The sequence below is a fragment of the Phoca vitulina genome, unplaced genomic scaffold, assembly GCF_004348235.1.
Source record: "Phoca vitulina isolate PV1807 unplaced genomic scaffold, GSC_HSeal_1.0 scaffold7, whole genome shotgun sequence".
NCBI classification, from domain to species: domain Eukaryota; kingdom Metazoa; phylum Chordata; class Mammalia; order Carnivora; family Phocidae; genus Phoca; species Phoca vitulina.
In genome coordinates, this window is record NW_022589710.1 from 59,326,496 (window position 1) to 59,343,366 (window position 16,871).

Below are 16,871 nucleotides of genomic sequence, written 5' to 3' on the forward strand. Positions count from 1 at the left end.
AAAAGCTTATTCATTTCTTCCCTGTCTTGAGCATAAATGGACCAAATGGATAAATTGGTTATATACCTTCATTAGGTATATAACTGAAATTCTCCTAGGGGGAAGGTCCAGAAGTGGTGCTCTCCCTGCAGAACAGAGAACATATTGATCCCAGTCGGAGGTCCTGTTCTAAAGAGGCTTTTCATCACCATGGATATAGGTCTAGGGGAAATTCAAGGTCAAAGTTCCTTCCTCCTGTTGACTCTGCTTCTCAGTGGCTGCTTTTTTTCTGCCCTGGGTGTGGAGCCTCAGGATTACTTTCCAAAACCTACTCAGTGGCCTGATTCCAAGCATATATGATGCCGCCACATTCTACACAACCAAGGGGCATAGCCAGGCATTCAGAGTTCAGATTTTTTTATTATTATGGTAAAATATACATAACATAAATTTCACCATTTTAACCATTTTAAGCATGCGGTTCAGTGGTATTAAGGTCTATCTGCATTGCTGGGCAATCATCCCCACCATCCATCTCCAGAACGTTTTCATCTTCCCAAACAAAAATGCTCTACCCATAAACAATGACTTTCCATTCCCCCTCGACCCCAGCCCCTACTTTCTGCCTCTACGAATCCACTGCTATAGTACCTCATATAACCATAGGGACCATATAGTATTTGTCCTTCCAGGACTGGCTTATTTCAGTGAGCAAATTATCCTCAAGATTCATCCACGTTGTAGCGTATGTCAGAATTTCCTTCCTTTTTAAGGCTAGATAATACTCCCTTGTATGTACATACCACACTCTGCCTCTTTGTTCGTCTGTTGGTGTTCATCCCTTTTGCCTAGTGTGAATAATGCTGCAGTGAACAAGGGTGTCCCAGTATCTCCTTGAGACCCTGCTTTCAATTCTTTGGGCTGCGGACCCAGGGGTGGAATTGCTGGATCGTGTGGTAATTCTATTTCACACTTTTTGAGGAACCGCCACACAGTTTTCCATAGCAAAGATTTTAATGTACTCTATCATGGGGCACCTGGGTGGCTCAGTCAGTTAAGCACTTGACTCTTATTTTTTTTATTTTATTATGTTATGTTAGTCACCATACAATACATCATTAGTTTTTGATGTGGTGATCCACGATTCATTGTTTTCGTACAACACCCAGTGCTCCATGCAGTACGTGCCCTCCTTAATACCTATCACCAGGCTAACCAACCCCCCCACCCCCCTCCCGTCTAAAACCCTGTTTCTCAGAGTCCATAGTCTCTCATGGTTCATCTCTCCCTCCAATTCCCCCCCCATTTTTCCCTTCCTTCTCCTAATGTCCTCCATGCTATTCCTTATGTTCCACAAATACGTGAAACCATATGATAATTGACTTTCTCTGCTTGACTTATTTCACTTAGCATAATCTCCTCCAGTCCCATCCATGTTGATGTAAAAGTTGGCTATTCATCCTTTCTGATGGCTGAGTAATATTCCATTGTATATATGGACCACATCTTCTTTATCCATTCATCTGTTGAAGGCACTTGACTCTTAATTTCGGCTCGGGTCAGGATCTCAGGGTCGTAAGATTGAGCCCAGCTTCGGACTCCATGCTCAGCGGGGATCCCTGGTTGAGATTCTCCCTCTCCCTCTGCCCCTCCCCCACCCCTGCCAGTTCTCTCTCTTTCTCTCTCTCTCTCTAGAATAAATAACTAAATCTTACAAAAAAATAAAGAACTCCATCATGGGGGGATTTAGAGAGATATAAAAGTGCAATTTTCATATTTTTAAGTTGGATTATCAAGACAAGATTCCTCCTAATAACAAAAGCAACCACAAATACCACCACTTCCTGCGCCCTGAGTAGGTACAGGGCTGTCTGCGAAGTACCTCTTGTGCATTTTCTCCACTATATTGTTGAAGCCTCTTTAAAACTCTCTGAAGTAGGGGCGCCTGGGTGGCTCAGTCGGTTAAGCGTCTGCCTTCGGCTCAGGTCATGATCTCAGGTTCCTGGGATCGAGCCCCGCATTGGGCTTCCTGCTTGGCGGGAAGCCTGCTTCTCCCTCTCCCACTCCCCCTGCTTGTGTTCCCTCTCTCGTTGTGTCTCTCTCTGTCAAATAAATAAATAAAATCTTAAAAAAAACACAACTCTCTGAAGTAGATAATGCAGCGTCCAAAAATGAGGCCCAGAGAGGGTCTCTGTCGGGTCATCAGATGTAGCAAATGTGGGTCAGAGAGGCTAAGCACTTGGCCACGGCCAGGAGTGCGAGGGTCTGGACCGGCGTCTACACTATCTGATCCCACAGCCCACAGGCTTACTCCCACCATCTGTGCCTCTTACCTAATCTCTGTCTTGCATTAGATTCGTCTTCCATTTCAACTCTTTTTAAGTCTGCTTGTGTACGTAAATGGGACAACACCCTGGAAGAAACCAGCGATGTGCGAACAGCAGCCCTCACTCAAACCTCTGGGTGCTGGTCCCCCTGGCTAGTGGAGACCGGGCTAGGACACCGGCAGCATCTAGCACATGACCCTGACCGTCAACCTTCCTAATCTCACAGCCTCTGACTCTAATGAACTGCTGAAGAGTCTGGTGACATTTTTATCTTTTAATAGATTTTATTTATTTAAGAGAGAGAGTGCATTCGCACAGCGGGGAGGGGCAGAGGGAGAGAGAGAATCTCAAGCAGACTCTGTGGTGAGCGTGGAGCCCGTCACGGGGTTCAATCTCACGACCCTGAGATCAGACCCGAGCCAAAATCAAGAGTCAGATGCTCAACCCACTGAGCCATCCAGGTGCCCCAAGATTCTGATGATATTTTTTTTAATGATTTGATAGACTAGCCCCCAGCACAGGCCCTGGCACTTATACCTAAATGCTTAGCCAAGTTCTGTAGGAATGAAGGAATCCAAGAAAGAATACAAGGGTCCTTCACACAAACACATGACCCAACAAGGCAGTCACCCTCTCCATAAGGCCCCTATGCCCTTGCTTCCTGGCAGATTCGACCATCTGGTGGCAATAGAACGGGCAGGAAGGGCTTCCGATGGCAGTTACTGTAACGCCAGGAAGATGAACATCAAGCACTTGGTTGACCCCACTGACGACCTTCTCCTTGCAACACAGAAGATTCCTGGAATCTCATCAACTGGTAAGCAGGGAGCACTGAGAATTCAGTAAGAATGTGTCAGCACGAACTGCCTTTTTATTGACTACGCAACACATGACAAGAAAGAGTTCTATGGGGACCATAGTTTTCTGGTCCAGAGATGTTGTTTGTTTATTATGGTTGGTATAGACGATAAAGACACTGTCACTTAGAAATCCAGCATTCCCACAAGCAAGAAAGGGAAATGCCGCTTAATCGAGCGTGTTCTACTCGCCCAGCTCTAAAATATTAAAACTAATAATAAAATAATAACAATAATAAAATTGAAGCATGGTATATTCTATTGATCATACAGGACAAATGTATCGTGTATACTGTGTTTCATCTTATGAATGCATTAATTTTTAAGTATAACTTCAATACATGATTAATGCGATATTTTGATTGCTAATAATATAGTAATGTGACCCTTTGTGTTTGTACAGAACTTTATCTTTTTCAAAGAGGTTTCACACCAACATATTTTTGAAGCCTCTTTAAAACCCTGGCAAGTAGATAAGGCAGGCAGAGTGTCCAAAAATGAGGCCCAGGAAGTTCCTTGAGGTCACCTAGCCCATTAGTGTTGCTGGTAGAATTAGGAGTCCAGACTCCCAGGACCACTTCCGACATGCTTTTCATGGAATCATGTTGCCTTAATGAATTTCTGAAAGGCTTGACACAACTCCCAGAACAGCGTTCCCCTCCCCTGGGGGTAGGTATAGACCCTCGGGTAATGAAGGCAAGTTTCTCGTTCTGTGTTTAATTGTTCTCTTCGTTCAAACACTTCAGAGTGTTTCCCAGACTCATTAGTCACCTTTGGCTTTTGAGGTTTTGATGAGACAATGAAAGTCTTCCTGGTTGAGTAGAAAATTTCTGCAAAGCGCCTGGTCTTTCCCAGAAGAGGCCTTGGGTGTGGTACCCACAGCACGCTTGGCTTCAGCTTCCTGTCTCTCTGGGCTGGACAGGCCGAGGACTTGAGGGCTGGAGGAAGGAATGCCCAGAGTGTAGAAGGAAGGGGTCTCCAAGTCAAAGGGGCGATCAGGATCCAAAGGAGCTGTTCTTCCCCCGCCACATGGACCTCAATCTTTGCTGATCCCCCCAAGGACGCCCCCAAGACCCCAGAGGAAGCAGGTAGAGCTGGCTGTTTGTGCCTTCAAACTGCTCCCTCTGTGGACCTCTGGAGGCTTCTCTTACCCTCAGGAGCACAGGCTTCTCTTGTGGTCCCTCCGACCCCCTGCCCAGCAGGGCCACCCCTGTCTTTTCTCTCCTCTGCTCCATCGATACCCCGTTTCTCAGTTTCCACAGGCAGCTGGCTTGTCATGGACATGGCACTGACCTTCTACTTAGCACCCAGGTCCCAACCCTCTCGGAGACCCTGGGAATGCCCTTGAGTGAGGAAAATAAGGCCACGGGCAGGACTGACCTGAGGAGCAAACAAGATGAAATTCATAAAGTACAAAAGAGCAGAGACTGGGGCACCTGGGTGGCTCAGTCATTAAGCGTCTGCCTTCAGCTCAGGTCATGATCCCAGGGTCCTGGGGTCGAGCCCCGCATTGGGCTCCCTGCTCCACGGGAAGCCTGCTTCTCCCTCTCCCTCACTCCCCCTGCTGTGTTCCCTCTCTCACGTTCTCTCTCTCTGTCAAATAAGTAAAATAAAATCTTTAAAAAAAAAAAAAAAGAGCAGAGACAGAAGTAGACAAACACCAATGTTAGCTTTGTTATTATTCCCCTTCATTCAGCCGGCTGTCGTGGGCCTAGAAAATGATGTGTGTCCGTTCATCTGAATCTGATGAACAGGAGGCTCCCCTGAGAAATCCTCAGGGGGGTGGACCTGAGGCACCAGGCCATAGCAACCGTCTGCTTCTTTTGGCTGCGCCCAGGTCTCCGGTGCTCGAGGTGGGGTAGCTCTAGTCCCGTCCACCACCTCACAGTGAATGCTGGCCTCAGGTGGATCTCTTCCACCCGTAGAAACCCACACAGAAACAGCCGTGCAACCGTGCCTTGGACCAGGGCCTTGGGTGAGCCGTTATCTTGAGGCAGCTGACCTCTGACCTACAGAATCCTCCAGAAACATTGGGACACAGGACCAAATGGTGCTCCTCTAGCACCACCCATGAGGGCGACAGGCTGCAGGGTTGGTTCGACTTTTTTCATCTTGTGCCCGTGAGGCTGGAGCTGCCTGGGAATTATTTTTAGCCAACTCACCTATCTTCAACACCATTCATTTCACCGGTGAGTTAAATAATTTCTAACACCGATTTATTCTAACATGTTTGTTCTAGCATTTATTATGTGAATCAACAAACCCTCAGGTGCTGACGCTCAGACTGGCCTTTAGACCTGGTCTCTTCCACATGCTAACCAACTACCCCTGTGGTTTGTATTCCTGATTCGGCTACTTCACAGGGCACTGGGCACCCTTCTGGTGTAGACGAAGATGAACTGACACACATATATTTCATACTCTTTCACCAGAAGCCTTTAAAGTAAATTACAGATTTGGCCTTAACCATCTCTACCAGTTCCCCGTCACACAGATGGGGCTCACGGCCTTGCAGCCCATCCTGAGCAGGAGCCACACCCCTTCTCCCACGGGCCTGGTAGCACCAGCATAGGGGGTGCCCCGTCTGTGACTAGAGAGCGTGACTCAGTAAGGGACATGGCTACACACCGGTGAGTTCCAAACTTCAACTCACTTTTAACTAGAGAAGTCTCTAGAAGACCTGAAGGAGAAGTACATCTCCTGGTTGTCTGAAAATAGACCCTGAGCCAACACTTTTCCCCTCCCTGAGGCAACACAACACATGTGGAGGGGCTGCCCTGCCCCCAAACCACCACCCCCATTCTGCCCAATCCTGTACACGGACTGACTCAGCTCCCCCTCCCTTCAGGAGTCGGTGACGGGGGCAATGAGCTTGGGATGGGCAAAGTCGAGGAGGCTGTGAAGAGACACATTCGAAATGGGGATGTGATCGCCTATGACGCGGAGGCTGACTTTGCTATCATCACTGGTGAGTGCTCAGATGGCGGGCCAGTCAGGCCCGGCTACCCAGGGGGAGGGACCCGGAGGCCTGGAGCTTATCTGGCCAGAAGCTCCCCTCCTCTGTGAGGGGAGTCTCCAGGGCACCAGGGCAAGAAGGGGACCTGGTTCTCAGCCTTTGGCCCCTTATTCAGTCATCCAACAAACATCGGTCCTGGAGTTACGTGGCAAGGGTCGGGCTCCCCAGGGCTCCTGCTCTAGGGGTAGCAGACAGACAAGGAGCCCTACGAAAGAAACACACCAGCTCATGCTACACAGTGCCAAGAGGAAGATGGAAGACAGGGACAGGCAGGCCACTTTAGATCAGTGGTCAGGGAAGGCCTCTCTGAAGCGGGGTCATCCATGCCTTCCTCTGTGCCTCCTGCAGGGTGGAAAGGAAGAGAACCATCTGGTAAACGTTTGGAGGGGGCAAAAGGCTTCCCACCTCCCTTCAAACTTACCTCTGCCGCAGGCTGCCCTGTCCCTCTTTTCCCCATCAGGACCAACCTTTCCCAGGTCCTTTGAGGCCCCAGCTCTCCATCCTTGACTGCACCATAAGTTTCAGGGATTTTGACAGATACCCAAGAAAGGCTCTCCCATTTCCTCCTCAAAACAGAGCCTGTAGATGAGCAGAAATCCCTGAGGGGATTAGGCCTAGGGTAGGAAAACCTGCACCTGATGAATGGCTGGAGGCTCAGTGTGGACAAGTTTGAGAGTTCAAAACTCCAGGGGGCCCCAGTCACAGGGGGACCCCACACTTTTGTGACTTCTACCCCCATTAGCTCTACTCAGTCCACACTACGGATATCAGAGAAAAGTCCCCTTGTGCTTTAGGGAGTAGAGGGAAGAAACTATTTTGAAATATATCAGAGCACCCCATCCTTTTTTTTTTTAAGATTTAATTTATTTATTAGAGAGAGAGAGAGAGAGAGAGAGAGCACAAGTGGGGGGAGGGGCAGAGGGAGAAGCAGACTCCCCACTGAGCAGGGACCCCCCCCCACCCCGTACAGCGCTTGATCGCAGGATCCTGAGATCATGACCTGAGCCGAAAGCAGCAGCTCAACCCACTGAACCACTCAGGTGCCCCCAAGAGCACTCCATTCTTTTTTTTTTTTAATTTTTTATTGTTATGTTAATCCCCATACATTACATCATTAGTTTTTGATGTAGTGTTCCATGATTCATTGTTTGTGCATAACACCCAGAAGAGCGCTCCATTCTTAACAAGGCCTGCCCTCAGGAGAAACCGTTTTACCACAGCCTAGCCTACCTGGGGAAGGGAAATACCCAAAAATAGTCAACATGCACCAACAGATGATAATATAAGCAGAGACATGGAAAATCTAAGGAAAAAATGAAGAGATGTCAGAAAGCAAAAACACTGCAACAGAAATGAAGAATGCCTTTAATGGGCCCATTAGCGTCCTGGACACAGCTGAGAAAAATCACCTCTGACCTTGAAGATATGACAATAGGAACTTCTAAAACTAGAAAGCTAAGAGAAAAAGACTGGATGAAACAGAATAGAATATCCAAGAATTGTTACGTGTAATGGGAATATCAGAAGGAGAAGAAAGACAGAAAGGAAGAGAAGCAATATTTAAAGCAATAATGACTGAGATTTTCCCCCTAGATTAATGTCAGAAACCAAACCATAGATCCAGGAAGCTCAGAGAGCACCAAGCAGGATAAATGAAGAGCAAAGGTAGGAATTACATCCAACTTCTCAGAAATCACACAAGCCAGTAGAGTGGCATGCAATATTTAAAGTGTTGACAGAAAAAAACCACCAACCTAGAATTCCGTGCCCTGTGAAATTATCCTTCAAAAGTGAAAGAGAAAGAAAGAATTTCTCAAACAGGGTATTTGTTGCTAATAGACCTGCCTTGCAGGAAACATTAAAAGAAATTATTTAGGGAGAAGGAAAATTGCATAAGTTAGAAACGCAGATCTACACCAAGAAGGGCATTGGAGAATAAATAAATGAAGGTAAAATAATTTTTATTTTTCTTGTTCTGAATTGATCTAACAGATAACACTTTGTTCAAAATAATAATAGCAATGACTCTTCAGTTATGCTCATGTATATAAGTGAAGTGGATGACAGCAATCATACAAGGGATGGGAGGGAAGAATGACGAATATTTTGTCTAAGGTGTTTGCCCTAACTGTGAAATGGTTGTTTGAACGTGAACTTGGATTTGTTGTAAATGTATATTGCAAACACTAGGGCAACCACTAAAAAGAAATTTTTTTTAAAGAGGTATTATTGATATGCTAAGAAATGGGAGAAAATAAAATCCTATAAAGTGCTCAATTAAAACCACAACAGGCAGAAAAATGGTGGAAGACAAAAATGGGAGGCGGGGGAAAGAGCTAGGGCAACAAACAGAAAACAGTAAAAATGTGGCAGATATTAATACAGCCATATCACTAATCACCTTAAATGTCAGTTGTCTAAATACCCCAATTAAAAGGCAGAGATGGTCAGAATGGATAAAAAAACAAGACCCAGCTATAGTTGTCTACAAGAAACCCACTTTAAATATAAAGAAACACATAGATTAAAAGTGGATGGATGGAGAAAAATATACCAGGCTAACAGTAACCAAAAGAAAGTATACGTTGCTATATTAATCTCAGACAGAGCAGACTTCAGAGAAGGGAAAGTTATCAGGGTCAAAGGGGGCAGTCCATAACGTAAAGAGGTCAATACTCCAAGAGGATATAACAATTCTTTTTGTTTGTTTTTGAAGACATAACAATTCTTTTTTTCAAGTTTTATTTAAGTAATCTCTACACCCAGTGTGGGACTTGAACTCAGAACCGCAAGGTCAAGAGTCACATGCTTTTCTGACTGAGCCAGCCAGGTGCCCCAAAGACATAACAATTTTTTTTAAGTTTTTATTTATTCATTTATTTTTAGAGGGAGAGAGTGTGTGAGCGTGAGCAAGGGGAGGGGCAGGAGGGGAAGGAGAGAATCCCAAGCAGACTCTGCGGGGCTCAATCCCATGACCCCAAGACCACCACCCGAGTGAAAACCAAGAGTTGGACACCCAACCAACCGAGCCACCCAGGCTCCCCAAGACATAAAATTCTTCATGTGTATGCTCCTAAAAAGGAGTGTCAAATATGTGAGGCAAAAACTGGTAGAAGTACAGGAGAGATGGGTATATCCACTCTAATATCTATGGAGACTTTAATAGCCCTCTATCGGAAAGGGACAGATCCAGTAGGCAGAAAATTAGTAAGGACTTAGTTGAAATCAGCAACACCACCAACTAACTGGAAATAATTGAGGGGCACCTGGGTGGCTCAGTGGGTTAAGCATCTGACTCTTGATTTCGGCTCAGGTGATGATGTCAGGGTCATGAGATCGAGCCCCGTGTCGGGCTCCATGCTGGGCGTGAAGTCTGCTTAAGATTCTCTCTCCCTCTCCCTCTGCCTGTCCCCCACAACCCCCTCCCCTGGCTCGCCTGGTCCTCACCTGCCTCATTCTGATATATGCCTTGTATTTATGTGCCACACACCTTTGTACTCAATGTATGTTTGCATTTTTTTCCTGCCTGAAATGCCCCCACTCTCCACCCTTCCTCTGGCAAATCCTGCCCAGCCTACAAGGCCCGTATGAAATGACACCTTTTCTGTGAATTTTTCCCAAAACAGGCAGGATGAGTGGCCCCTCCTGAGTGCTCCCATCATCCTCTGTGAGCACCTCCCTCCCCCGCTGAGCGTTGGCTGTGTGCACAGGCCCTCTCTCCCCTGGGTGGGAGTTCCTCTTCCTTTTTTAGCTCTGACACCTAGAGTCTAGCAGGTCCTTAATCAATCCTTCTTCAGTTGAATGGAGAACTCAGGCAGGTTTCAGAGAAAAGCCAGTGAGGTCGTCCCCAGGCTGGGGAATAGGCGCCTTGGGGCTGGCTGACTTAGGAGCGTTCTGCAAGCAAGGAAGAGGCGATGCCGCACAGTCAGCCAGCTCCTCGGAGGACCGGCTTCCACGCAGCAAGATGGATCCAGGTCCGCCACGCCGAGAGTTTCTTAATGTCGGAAGCTCTCCAAAGGCTTCCTAGGGGTAGAGCCTAATCTTCTTCTCTCTCTCTCTCTCTCTTTTTTTTTTTAGATTTTATTTATTTATTTGACAGAGAGAGACACAGCGAGAGAAGGAACACAAGCAGGGGGAGTGGGAGAGGGAGAAGCAGGCTCCCCACTGAGCAGGGACCTTGGGATCATGACCTGAGCCGAAGGCAGACACTCAACGACTGAGCGATCCAGGCGCCCCTAAATCTTCTCTGATGGTTAGTCAGTCGGTTGGTAACAGTACGTAACCCAGTTGGTTTAGAGCAGTGACTCAACCTTTAACTTGAATCAGCATCACCTGGAGAGCTTATGTGCTCCCTGTCTTCCCTGCTGAGTTTCTGATGAAGTAGGTCTGCGCTGGGGCCCAAGAATCTGTTTCTCACAAGTTCTCCGGTGCCATGGGTGCCACTGACCTTGGGGCCATTCTTTGAGATGAGTTCTGCTGCTTAGAGGCAGGGTGATGGGCCCCATCACCTTTCCACTTCTATGATAGAATCTTTTTTTGTTCTAGGTGTTTCTAACTGGGGAGGCTATGCCTTGGCCTGTGCACTGTACATCCTAAACTCATGTGAGGTCCACCGACGTTACCTAAGGAAGGCAGTTGGGCCCTCCAGAGCACCCGGGGAACAGAACTGGACTCAGGCCCTTCCATCTGTTGCCAAGGTAACACACCTAGCCGGCCATGCCCTACGTGAGGCCTGTTCCAGGCTATAAGCTGAGGGTTCCTGGCTATAAACCAAGGGTTCCTGGCTATAAACTGAGGGTTCCAGGTTATAAACCGAGGGTTCCTGGCTATAAACCAAGGGTTCCAGGCTATAAACCGAGGGTTCCAGGCTATAAGCTGAGGGTTCCTGGCTATAAACTGAGGGTTCCTGGCTATAAGCCGAGGGTTCCTGGCTATAAACCGAGGGTTCCTGGCTATAAACCGAGGTTCCGGGTTATAAACCGAGGGTTCCTGGCTATAAACCAAGGGTTCCTGGCTATAAACCAAGGGTTCCTGGCTGTAAACCGAGCGTTCCAGGCTATAAGCTGAGGGTTCCAGGCTATAAGCTGAGGGTTCCTGGCTATAAACCGAGGGTTCCTGGCTATAAGCTGAGGGTTCCAGGCTATAAACTGAGGGTTCCTGGCTATAAGCCGAGGGTTCCAGGCTATAAGCCGAGGGTTCCAGGCTATAAGATGAGGGTTCCAGGCTGTAAACCGAAGGCCAGCACCACACGCTTCCTGTCAGCAGCCAGAAGCAGAGCCTGCCTCTGTAGGAGAGCAGAATTTGCCACCACACAATGTGGCTCTTTAGCATGTGGATTATTTTAGGCTGATTATTTTAAAAAAACAGAAGGACTCAATGACTCTGCCATCCCCTCTTTGGGCCTCAGTTCCCATGGCCCCACCCACTGACACTGATTCCAGACTCAAACCCACCTCCTCATCCCCTGCTCCTCCCAGAGCCTAGAGCACCTTCTGGCGGAATTGTCCAGAGTAATTTGGATCGTGGGAAATTGGCGCCAAAGCCCTGATTTTATGTCGAAATCCCAGGCCTGAAGTGACCTCCCCGGGGAGCTGCAGCTTCACCTGAGCTTCCCCTTCACCTGAGAGCAGGCCGGAGGCTGACAGGGCTGCAAAGCCTGAGAATCAGTGGAGGGAGCTGGGGTGTGCAGCCTGGAGCGGGGGAAACTGCGGGGCCTGAGGCCTCACACCTGAATGGCGTCCTGGGGGAGGAGACAGACCACGGCCTCGGCCGCCTGAGGGACAAAAGCTGGCCGAAGGGCAGAGGTCACAAGAGCAGAATACGGTTCACCGATTCACCGAAAGGAAGAGCTTGCCTTCTGCAGAGCTGCCCAGCCCTGCGAGGAGGAAGCCTCTGACAGGGGCCCAGTCAGGGTTGGGGGAGGGGTTCCCCTGCTACGTCAGGCTGGGCCACCGACCCCACGGCCACTCGTAACCAGTCCAGAACAGTCTCCTGCAACTTCCAGCCTCACTTTCCCAGTCTGGTCCCCCAGAGGTCTAGACTGCTCAACGCAAGACCAGGAACCGGGTCTTTTGTGTCTGCTTTTCCAGCAACCAGCAGAGGGAAACAGGGTGCTTGGTAAGTTCTTGTCGAATGAATGAATAAATGAACACACGGGTAGATGGATGGACGCAGTGCCTTGTTAGCGCAGCAGTTCTCCAACTTCAGAATCACCTCAGGGGCATCTTAAACCACAGAGTTGCAAAGCCGACCCCAGGCTTCCTGACTCACTTGGCCTGAGGTGGGCTGGACAAGCAGCATCTCTGACACGTTCTGGCCGACCACACTCGGAGACCCTGGATTAGAGGGTTGGTCTGGGGAGATAGGAATGCAGTCTGAGGGCAGGAAGGTTCCTGAGCATTGAGCGTGGACATAGCAGCTTGGATGGGGGGAGTGGTTTGATGAGTCCCCAGGCAGCCAGTGGCTGAGGCCCAGAGCCCCTCACTTCTGAGAAGCAGGTGCATCTTCTGAGAAGTGGGTGCATCCAGAGCCCTGTCTCTCCCTCTGTTTCTCTGTCTCTTTCTCCCTCCTGCCACCCCGTTTCTCTCCAACACCTCTCTGGATTGATGTTGTGCCCACTTTACAGATGAGGGAGCTGGGAGTCCAACAGGGGCGGTGGCTTGCCCAACACACCCAGCTAAGGGGTGGCACTGGGACCTGAGCCTAGGTCTCTGACTCCATTCTCTGGGCTCTTTCCATGGCTCAGAAGTTTCCCGGTTCCTGGTAATGCCAGGGTGCCACGTGGGGTGGGGTGGGGGACTAGAGCAGCTGAAGTGACATTTTCAGGGGAAATGGTCTGCCCCAGTGGGGCCCAGAGGGCCTTGGGTGCTTTCTTTGCATTTCCTGGATCTGAACTGGAAAAAAAGCCTCAGGGGGCTGCCTCACACATGATTCCTGATTCACACAGACACCAAAGAATGAACCCAGCCAGACAAATTCATACAACCCAAACACTTACCCTCCAGGGATGAAAATTCTCCTTTCGGGTTTCCACACAGTCCTTCATAAATACATTAATAATGTATCACCCTTGTAAGGAAAATAAAAGGGAACATTATCAAAGCAAAAGTATAAGCCCATGTGTGTTGAGCCACTCCTCCGGGCCAGACCAGCTTTGCTCTGGGAGACAACAAGGGGTCAGACCCAGCCCCTGGGTAGGGAACTCGGGATCCCCTGAAGGTGGATGGAAGATGGAAGGATGGAAGTGTGCAGGGCAAGATGCTGTGGGGACAGAGAACAGGCCCTTAGCTCACTCCGAGGGCTCAAGAAAGGCTGCCTAGAGGAGAGGGTACTGTGCTGGGCCTTGGAAGGTGAGTAGGCTATAAGTAACCAGGTAAGAAAGGGTGGGAAGGGCCTCCAGGCAGCAAGACCCACAAAGCAAAGGTGCAGGCACATGAAGAAATGCAGTGTGCAGGAGAAAGAACTGGAATCATCATACTAGGGCTCTGTAGGTCACTCCCTAGGCATCCCCGAGTCATCGAGAAGTGCTGGGCAGAGCTGTGGCCTGAACGGACGGTGCAGCTTGATTGGCTGGGGGGTAAGGAATGTTCCTCATCTCTGCTCTGTGAGTTGCTTGTAACGGGGCCTCCCGTATTCAGGGGTCTGATCTGATCGTGGCTGTAACAGTGTGAGTACCATGCGGAGGATCCTGGGGAGGCGGCCGCCACTGTCTAGGGCACACCCTGCCCACTCTGGGCTTTTGCTGTGCCCAGGAGGTCTATCTGAGGGCATTCCTCAGACCTCATCAGGGGCTACGAGCTGATTGATGACACCTTATGAGAGGGACTAAGGATGGGTGGATGGATGGACGGACGGACGGACAGATGGATAATGCAGAGAGGCAGGAACATGGCTTCATCCTGGGCTCCTGTTCTCTTCCAGCACTCCCATCCCACTCCACTTCTCTTTCTAGCTTTTAAACACTGAGTTACATAGAATAAAGACGTGCACAAACAGTAGATGAATTTTTATTTTTACACATGTACACATCCATGCAGCCAGTGCTGAGGTCATGACACAGAACAGTTCTGACTTCCCAGAAGGCCGCTTTCTCCCGCCCCACTTAGAAGAGCACCATCACCCACCCATGAACATCAGCCTGCCAGGCTCCCCGTGTGAGCCCCAGCGACCACCCTCACGCTCAGCCTCCAAGCCCAGAAGTCATCTGGGCCTCTTTCCCTGCTCACAATGCACTGGGCCCCAAGCCCTGTCCTCTCTGTCTCACTTCAGGCCTCTGTCCCTCCTGTCACGCCACACTGTCTCCGCCTGGCCTGGGGTCACGGCCTCCAGGTGCTCTGCCTCCAGCTCAGTTCTCCTCTCCTTCTGTCACCTCCTCTACTTGGTGGGGTCTCTTGGAAGATGCTGTGGTGGTTCAGTGATTCCTGGAAATTTGCAGGCAGTCCCTGTGGGCGCAGCTGTTCCTCGTGGCTCTTCTAGAGGCTGAGTGCCAGCCCGTTCCTAAGCTGCTGATGGATCACATGCGCCCTGACACCCCAAGGTCCTCCCTGGGGCCCAGAAGGATGGGAATGGTGCCAGCAGGCAGTGTGCTGGGAGGAAACGCTCCCTCCCTCCACTCCCGGGTCCCAGAAGCAGCACTCCCCCATAAAGAAAGGATATGACCCAATGGAGAGAGAAATGGAAGAATAAAACCCAAACAAAGGGCAGGAAATGTCATTCTGGGCTGGGCAGCCTCTGGGAAGGGGCTGGTGGACAAAGAGATGCCAGGAAATGCACTTTGGGTGCAGACTCTCAGGCCGGCCTTGAGTAGAGGCAGTTCCCATGTGACCTTTGCCAGCACGTTCTCCATTGTTTGGACAAGTTTTCAGTGAGTGCTCCTCCTAGCCCCTGGCTTGGCTCATTCCAGCTCTTTGGTCACCTGTGGTCCTAGCTGCCCCTCCTCCAGAAAGTCTTTCCTGAGCCACTCTGATAAACGGGGTGGGATGCCCCTGCTCTGTGCTGTGATCCCCACATGCCTGCCTGATCACTCATCTAGACCGTGAAGCCCCCAGGGCAGGGACCACGTCCCATTCACCACTGTATCCCTGGTTCAGGGCCTGGCACGTAGCAGGTGCTCAAAAAAACTTTGATGGGGGATGGAACGAATGAGCAGGTGCCTGGGGAGGAAGGTGAGAGCCCTTCTCAGACCCATCCTAACCTTCCTGTTGTAGAGCCCTTGGCCTCCTCCACCCATTCCCCCTCCTCTGCTGGTGGAGGAGGAGGGAGAGGATGTGCAGGACTTCTGCCCCTCGGGCACCATCCTCTCTCCTTGTGTCTTCACCTTCCTCAGGGGGGATCAGAACTTTTCAACCAGAGAGAGACGCATGATGGGCAAGTAGACAAGTAGTTCTTTGGGACCTTACTTTTGAAGGGAAGAGAGGGAGAGAATCAAATCACTTAAAAAAAAAAAAAAAATCAGCAAGTATGTCAAAGGAAAAAAGCCCTGGGCGAGAGGCCAGGGGACCCAATGCTGCCAATAATAACTTACCTGATTTCATGAGCGCCTACTGTGTGCCAAGGACCACACTAGGTGCTTTATTTGCATTATCTCATTTAATCTTTACAACAACCCACTCAGGAGACATTATTACTATTAGTATCATCAACATCCCCATTATGCAGATGAGGACACTGAGGCACAGAGAGGTTAAAACACCTGCCAGGAAAGACCCACGTCAGATCTGTCTGATCCCAAAGCCTGCCTGCTGGGCCCAGGATCAGGCTGCATTTTGTGCAGGGCTCTGCTCCCTCTGAGCCTCCCACATCCACACTGGAGGAGAGGACACCTGCTGCAGGAGATGGGACATGGCCCACACTGGCAGATGACCGGAGCTGAGCAGGGGCTCGGTTGCAGGAAGTAGCCCACGCTGTACCCGCAGAAGTGAATCTTCCGGGTTTTTTGAACAAGCATTAAATTCAGTTTTCCATCAAAACCACATTTAGTTACATGACCATAATTCCCAGAAGAAACACCCCAAACTGTTTGAAGTTGCTGCTTCTGAGGAGTGGGTCTGGGGCAGATGGGGCATGATGTAGGCCACCTATTCTTCATGATGAGTCTCCCAGTGGCATTTGTATGGATACGCGAAATTTTATTTTTAAGAAAGAGACCATGCCGAGTCAAACACTCTTCCTCCGCTTATAAATGTATGCATCTCTTTCTTTCTCCTCCCCCTCCACCCCTTCTGTTTCTGTTCTCATTTTTTTTTTCCAGGAAGAAAAGATGTTGGGCATCCTGGTGCGGCACAAAGTTCGGAGTGGAGTCTCGGGCGTCGTGGGCATGGAGGTGGACGGGCTGCCCTTCTGTGGCACCCACGCCCAGATGGTCCAGAAGCTGGTGGATGTCGCCACAGTGTGCGTGTGACTGTGCCTGTGGACCGCATACCAGATGGCCGTGCCTGGACCTCGGGAGGAGCTCCCCGAGGGCCCCCGGCTTCTTTCCACGACGGCTATGCACATAAACACTGGCCCTGGGTGAGCCCCGCCTGGGACCCTGCAGGACCACTGCCTGGGACGGGACCGTGCGGATGATACGGACCGAGGAGAATGGTTCTTTGGGGTTTTTTCTTTTCTTCCTAAGTGCTTAGAGGCTTTGATTTCAACCCTCCTCCTCCTGGTTCCTTCAGGGCACCCACGTGGTGAGAGTCGTCTGACAAA

General features: G+C 49.7%; 1 protein-coding gene across 1 annotated transcript in view; it reads left to right on the forward strand.

Moving 5' to 3' along the window:
- Positions 1 to 16,841, forward strand: part of DGLUCY (D-glutamate cyclase) — a 41,180-nt gene extending 24,339 nt beyond the window's left edge. Inside the window, 4 exon segments of the mRNA XM_032404690.1 lie at positions 2,975 to 3,123; positions 6,012 to 6,131; positions 10,725 to 10,876; positions 16,429 to 16,841. Of these exon segments, the coding sequence (XP_032260581.1) occupies positions 2,975 to 3,123; positions 6,012 to 6,131; positions 10,725 to 10,876; positions 16,429 to 16,578 (571 nt within the window). The 3' untranslated portion in view covers positions 16,579 to 16,841.
- The last annotated feature ends 30 nt before the right edge of the window (positions 16,842 to 16,871 follow it).